The sequence below is a fragment of the Brassica oleracea genome, chromosome C4 (genome assembly GCF_000695525.1).
Source record: "Brassica oleracea var. oleracea cultivar TO1000 chromosome C4, BOL, whole genome shotgun sequence".
Taxonomy (NCBI): Eukaryota; Viridiplantae; Streptophyta; class Magnoliopsida; order Brassicales; family Brassicaceae; genus Brassica; species Brassica oleracea.
Genome location: NC_027751.1, coordinates 28,784,367 through 28,792,022, shown reverse-complemented (window position 1 = coordinate 28,792,022; position 7,656 = coordinate 28,784,367). Strand labels below are relative to the sequence as shown.

The window sequence follows — 7,656 nt, the reverse complement described above, 5'->3', positions numbered from 1 at the left end:
ATTTTGAATTCTTGCATTTCCGACAGGGGCAGAACATCTTACCGCTTTCCTGTGTGATCGGTGTACAGCCCGCCTGGTGCATGAATGTCTCTAGCCCGCTCAGAAATACGTTCGTCGCCCTCCCGTCGGAATCTTTGTGCAAATACATTCAACTCCGTAACTCATAAATACTACCGCCACCGGCCATTTTTTTCTTAGATTTTTTTTTGAAATTTTTTTTTTCTGATTTTTTTTTCGGATTTTTTTTCGATTACGACGTATTTCTCATTCCACGTACATTCGTCGTAAACTTACATGGAGTTTACGACGAAATCAGTTCGTCGTAAATTTACATGGCGTTTACGACGAAAGTTAGATTCCTCGTAATTTCGTTGTAAAGACCATGTAAATTTACGACGAAATATTTTCGTCGTAAATGTTCGTTGTTATGGGCACGTTTTCTTGTAGTGAAACCCAAAACAAAAAACTAAAATTCCAATCCGAACTATTATAAAAAAAATATAAGAACAGATCTAAGAACTAGGTACTTTACCGAACCAAAATTTGAATTAGGAATAAAAAATATCCGAAATTAGTTAAATTTATTAACTAATTTTTACATATGTTGAAATAATTTAGATATTTTAGGAAAAAAATTTACTTAGTTTTTTGGTATACTTTTAATTTAGTCTAGGTAGTTCAATTAATTGTCAGTTAAATTTTTATAATAATTTATCTATTTTGAATAATTTTGATCAATTTATTTAATCTTCAAAAAGTTTTTTTGGCAGTTTCATATACTATTAGTTATAAAGGCATTAGTTATAAGGGCATCTCCAACCTCACTCCATTTTTTTCTTTAAAATGAAGTAAAAGTGATTATTGAGTAAACAATGCTCCAATTCAACTCCAAAATAGAGTTTACTCTATAAATGGAGTAATCTATTTTTTGTTTGTTTATCACTTCATTATGGAGTGAGAAATAGAATTAGGTTGAAACATTTTTTAACCATATTTATTTTTACTCCATTTTAAAAAAAAAAAGGAATATTACATTGGAGATGCTCTAACTGATCTGAACCATCTCGGAAAAATGAACTGATCATCCAACCAACTGCTAAAATTTAGATTGGATTTATGAACATAATACAAAAAATCCAAAAATCCAGATTAATCTGATCGAACCTGAGTAGGATACCGAAAACCCATGCCTAATTACAGGACATGTGTTTTTTTTTTCTGAACTATTACATTCAGCTGTCTAAATTATAATTATTTGAGTAAGCCGGATATATGAATCGTATTAAGTATGCTTCAACTTGAACTTTTCTATCCATTCTAAGAAACATCATTTCAATAGAAAAAAATAGTTATAAGTTTCGTTTACATATTCCATTTTTTTATTCTGTTAGTTCATTTTCTAAACATTGAAACGGAAATGAAACTATATTAAACTTACAATCCGATTTTGTTAGTTCATTTTTGTTGGGTATCAGGTATAAAATAAACCAACAAAGAGCTATCAGTCTTGTAAATGGTAATGATTAAACATACCAAATAATTCGATTAGGACACTGTTCAAAATATCATAACCCAAACTGTTGATGAATTGATGGTCAAAGATTAAGGTAAAACGAGATTATAACTTTAAATAAATATAATTAATGAAAAGTAAAAGGAAACAAGTATATTGTTTTTTCAAAAGTGTTCAAAAAGAGAATAGCTTTGTAAATAGTGAAGTTTGACTGATACATACAAATACAATGCACGTAGATTAATCATAGATAATATATTCATAAACCTTTATATCATCAAAAGTTTTCATTTCTAATTTTATTTTTCAATCAAAGCAACTATGCACCCTACTTGTCTCGTCGTATGTGCTCCTTTTCTCTTTTCTGACGATAACAAGACATATGACAACTTACTAGATTTTGATCCGCGCATCGAAAATACAGATTTTATGAGTTATATACGAAGTTGGATATGAGATAATATTTTGAGTATATTGTGTATTATTATGTTATAAATTCGTATTATATCGAATACAGAAATTTGTTTAAAATTATATAACTTATGAATAAGTTTATTCGAGATTTTTTATATACACTCTTATGTAACTCTTTCTTAAGTATGAAAAATTTACCTAAATTTGATAAACGAACCAAACCAATACGAAATACAGGTTGAGGTTCGGGATTGGGAAAAAGTACCTATTAGATTTTTTTGGATCTACGGGTCTCTGTTGGACTCCGGGTACCCAAAGTACCTAGAATGTTTTGTTCATATTTTGTATATTTGAGTAATTCATATATGTTCTCAGTATAAAAATATTATAGTAAATTTTGGATTCGCGTTTTCTGTTATAGTTTCAGGTTTTGGGTAAAATTTCAAATTCTAAAAATATATTTAAAATATTGGATATATTTGGTTCTCATATAAGATTTTGGTCTTTTTAGATATTTAGTTATTTCTGGTATTTGTTTGATTTTGGGTATTTTTGTGTTTTGATTTTTTTGGCTTTTCGGATTTTTTAGATCTTTTTGTTTTAAATACTCGAACCGAGCTAGACTCATTACGTAGCAAAATTACATAGTAAATTTTACAAATACTTGAATTATTGACTCAAACTGACCTAGTACTAAAATGAACAGATCTGGACAAAAAAATAATAATTCAAATACCTAGTTGGATATAAATGCCCAAGACCCAAAGAACTTGGACCTGAAAGAAACCGATTTATATTTGACCCGAAGACCCGAATGCCCAAATCTAACCTTTCATTATATTTTTGTGCATTTTATAAAAGTTACATTTGTTCAGTTGGTGAAACTTAAAATTTATTTGAGAGGTTTTTGGCTAATTTAATAGAATAGATTTGTAGGTTTTTTGTTGAGCAGTAAAAAAAAGATTTGTTCGGTTTTTGATAATTTTAAACTTATCTTAAATAATAATTGTTATTTATCAATAAAATAAAATTAACATAATATATAATTTTTAAACTTATCTTTATTATAAAGTTAATGAGACTTATTTAAAGAAGAATATAATAAAGTGTACGTGATATTATATTTTCGTGAACCAAATTTATATGGTCGTATATATATGGCATAATCTTTTCGTTTGCAAAACGATATGGGTCCAATAAATAAAATCTTACTAAATGATTGTTAGAGAAATTTAAAGTAACATATTGTTTGTCTAAATAATTAGTTAATGAAAGGATCCAAACAACTTTTTTAAGCAGATTTATTAAAACTCGTCCATTTTAATAGTATTGATACCTTTGCAATTTTATGTGTAGCGTTTCGCTAGCAAACACCTTCCCAAATTATAGAAAAATGTATGTTCTCGAGCTTTTTCTCCATCTTTTTATAATATAATATAATATTATCCTTTAATTTTAGATGAAAAGGAATCGAAGATATGTTAGATCGTTGATATTTGTTTCTGCCCATAACAAGCTGTAGTATATCATCTCGTTTCCAGTACCCTAATATTTTCATTTAGAAGATTTTGAGAAAACATAAAAACGTCTAGTGGTATATACACATTTAACGACCGCTCTTTTTAGAAATTAGAGAAATCAAGTCTCAAACTCTGATCCATTATTAAGCTCTTTACAATCGGGGTGTGGGATATGGATCGTCAACTTTAGTTCTGATCATGTTGGAATTATCCACGAGTTTGATAGAAATATCTAATGGATGTATTGAGATATTGACATGTAACGTAAAGGTTATGAGATTATCGAGTTGAAAGATGCATGCGTGAGTTAAGAAAACACCTCAAAAAGTAAAATCTCCATCCTTCACAAAAATGTATTATGGAAACCAGTTTGTCCATTTCGTGGCTGTAACATCAATTTCTTTACTACTGCACAAAAGGTGGTTTGGTCAAAGAATCCATGGAAAAACATAAATATCTAGGACTAACATAAACATCTATATGACTCTCATAAGTGTCCAATAATATTGAAAAGAAAATGTCCAATCATTTGGGCAATCTTGTCGAGCTTTCATATCTTTCATATAATTGAAGTAGATATTATGGCTTTGAATGTAACGCATGCCAAATGCAGAGTAAATGCAGGCTATTTTTTATGCAGATTGGATTGCAATTTTTTTTGCCATTTAACACATTTTTGCAGATCAAAAATAAATGATTAAAAAATAAAAAATCTGCATGCATATTTAAATTATACATAAATTTTTTGATCTGCAAATAAGGAGAAAAAAGACTGTACATTTGCAGACCAATAATATAAATTTACTTATTTTGGCTATTAATTATTAATAGATAGCCTACTTTATTAATTCATGTTATTCACTTTGAAACTAAATAACTAAATATTTAAAAGCAAAATTTAATATTTTCGTTTTTCAAAAAAATTATTTTAAAACGAATTTATTTTATAGAATATAACTAATTGTATAAAACATTTACATAAATAAATAAATATATATATATATATATATATATATATATTCAACATATTCATATTTTTATACATATTATATGTTTGCAATAACTAGATATACATATTATTTTAGTATTATCTATTTTATTTGCTTCACTAAAAATCATATATAATATTTACAATGATAGAAAACATATATATTATAGTATATTTTATTTTTATTCTTGTTAATAAGTAGTATAATTAAAATAATTAATACTTGTTTATAAATTTTTATTTTCTAATATTTTGTAAAACTTATTCTAATGAATATATCTATGATGTTTGGTAATTTAAATTTCATTATTTATAAATAAGAATTTTTATATTTGGTTAAAATATTTAATTTAAATAATTATTTTCTAACATTTAATAAAATATGATAATTTAGTAAGTTTTATTTCATAAATAAAACTACAATTGTTTTGTACAGTGTTTGAGAACCGGACCGGACCGGCCGGTCAAACCGTGACTCATCCATCTTCGTGTTCCGGGTTGCTCTAAAAACCAAATTTGAATTAAACCGTCAAATCTCGTAAAAACCGGTAAAACTCATAAAACCCGGTGAACCGGTTCAATATCAAAATCCGATTTTTCAAAAATTAAAGATATAAAATAAAAAAATTGTTATAAATCCACATTAGTTTACGATAGTTACATAATTATAATATTTTATGATTATAATACTGGTGGAAAGTATAAAAATTAATTATATAATTATAAATTTATGTTTTAATTAATTAAAAATAAAAGAAAGATCTTGGTTGAACCGGTTAGACCCGTCCAACAATTGACTCAATTACCATGCCGAATCAATGTTCGGTCCGGTTTTCAAAACATTTATTATGTATAATCATGTTGATCTGCATTTGATCTTCATTATCGGTTTGATCTGCATTATTGGTTTGATCTGCATTTTGTGATCTGCGTTCTCCATTTGAAGCCTATGTTAGTATATTTTTTTATTAAAAAGATAAAATGATAGGCAAGCTACTTGTTTTAACATTTGTGAGATTCGAACTCCCGAGTACGGGCTCTTTCTGATTTAGTTTTTTGAATAGATAGTCACTACCTTGTTTTTCCTTTGTCATCCGAAACTAGAACAAGTAACTCAATATAAGCCCATATTCATTAAATAATCATCAGAAACAGCACACATAAGGTTGCTTCTACTACAAGTAGCTCAAGATCTCTCTTGTAACCTCCTCTAATCCTAAGGAACCTCAGCCACAAACCTCTCATTACCAACCAGTTCAATAATCCATTCCATCTGATTATAAGCCAATCTTTTATTACAGATTTTGATTAAAGAACATCTTAGCCATGGTATTGAATTTGGGTTTGAGGAATATATCGAATTTAATCCAAATAAATCCGCTATCTTGGGCTTTAAAGAAGCCCGAAGGTATTAAATGAGTTATGTTTTCTCTTTTGAGGGTAAAAAGATGGCTTGGTCCAAATCTGTGACTTGGATAGTAGTAACTCAAGTACCTATCTCCTTCACTGGGAGAGACTTCTTAGATAGTAACTCAAGTACCTATCTCCTTCACTGGGAGACTTCAAGAGTTGAATCTCTTATCCTGTTTCGTTCTCTCGCAATTTCTCTAGATGATGTTGTTTTGTGTGTTTTAGATGGTTACAGTTTCTATGCCTAAAGGTTCACGCTTGATCATCAGAATGATTTTTTCACATTAGATGTCAAACATTAGGTTCTTGGAGATGGTTTCACATTACTGCTATTTGTTTGATGAATTCCTGATTGATATGCTTGTTAGAATGGTGTATGCACTCTTGATTTAGTCTATTTAAATCCTATTTGTTTATACTCCTACAATTTCTTCTTGAGTAGTTACTACATCAAATGGACTTGAAGACAATATTGTAGCATCATGCCATCATCATTCATGGAGTAACATTTGCTGCATTTGATTGAGTGGTTAACATTTATTCTGTCATATAGATGGAGGCCAAACCAAAGAGAAGGATTGTTAGAGAGAATGGAGATACATGGGAGGATTTAGTTCTTGCAACATTGATTGGAAACGGGGATGATGTGGGTCCTCTTGTTAGGCATGCTTTTTGAGATGGGGAGGCCTGAACCTGAATAATGTAGCGAGGAAGAAAAAAGCTAAATTTGAGGATCTTTGCAAGGCCCACTACGAAGAATTCATTGTCGCTATTGATGAGCTCCGTGGTGTGCTTGTTGATGCTGAAGAGCTAAAGAGTGATCTTGCAAGTGACTGAAGCTATTAAAATTTCAAAGATCTGTGTTCAATCACTGAACCTTTGTGTTAAATGTTGAAGACTTAAAAACAAGATTCTGTTTTAAAGTTTGATCTGACACCTCTGTACAGAGCATCATATAACATCCACATTATTCTTAGAGTTCCTGAACGTTTCCGTGATTATTACTACAGTAACCGGCAACTACAGCTTGATTCAGATCTCTTATGTGAAAGAATGTGAGGATAAAAAGATTTAGACGAAGAACATTGAAGAACAAAGAGAGAGAGAAAATAGATCTCAGAGAAACTATATTCCCTTAATTCTTTAATTGTGGATTTGAATACAAGAATTTAAAGATCAAGTTGTATCAGTACATAATACAATAAAATATTGATTGTTTAAAAATGATCTTCAACGGTCACTTTCTCTCTTCTTCTTTTTCTTTGCTTCTCAAGTCTGGTGCTTCTGATTCTATACTAAAGTCTGGTGCTTTACTCAAATCTGGTGATCCTTATAAAACCTTATAAAAGCTTATAAGTGTTTTCAAGTCTGGCAGTTTAATTCTCAAATCTAGCAGCTTAATTCTGCTTCATGTCAACACTCCCCCTCAAGCTTGATCATGTGGAACAAGTCAAGCTTGGAAGCCATGAAGTATTCCCTCATTAAAAACTCAACTAGGTAAAACCCTTTGGGAGAAAACCCAAGTCAAGGAAAAAGAGTAGAACACTTCATGAATGAGAGATCATTGACATGATAGGTCTATGAGTCTCAATCTTGGATGAATGGACTCACATACCTTAGTGCTTGCTGCCTTGGTGAAGATATCAGCTAGTTGATCTTCACTCCTTGTGTAGCACGACAATATGATCTTCTGCTCCACAGCTTGTCTCACTTTGTGGCAGTCTACCTCTATATGTTTGGTCTTTACATGGAAGACTGAGTTGCTAGCAATGTGTATAGCAGCCTGGTTATCACAATGCATCGTGATTGGC

General features: G+C 29.8%; 1 protein-coding gene across 1 annotated transcript in view; it reads right to left on the bottom strand.

Moving 5' to 3' along the window:
• Window positions 1–5,651: 5,651 nt before the first annotated feature.
• Window positions 5,652–7,656, bottom strand: part of LOC106338581 (uncharacterized mitochondrial protein AtMg00810-like) — a 3,026-nt gene continuing 1,021 nt past the window's right edge. Inside the window, exons 3-4 of the mRNA XM_013777525.1 lie at window positions 7,461–7,628; window positions 5,652–5,708 (exon numbers count right to left, since the gene is read on the bottom strand). Of these exons, the coding sequence (XP_013632979.1) occupies window positions 5,652–5,708; window positions 7,461–7,628 (225 nt within the window). The remainder of the gene's footprint in view (window positions 5,709–7,460; window positions 7,629–7,656) is intronic.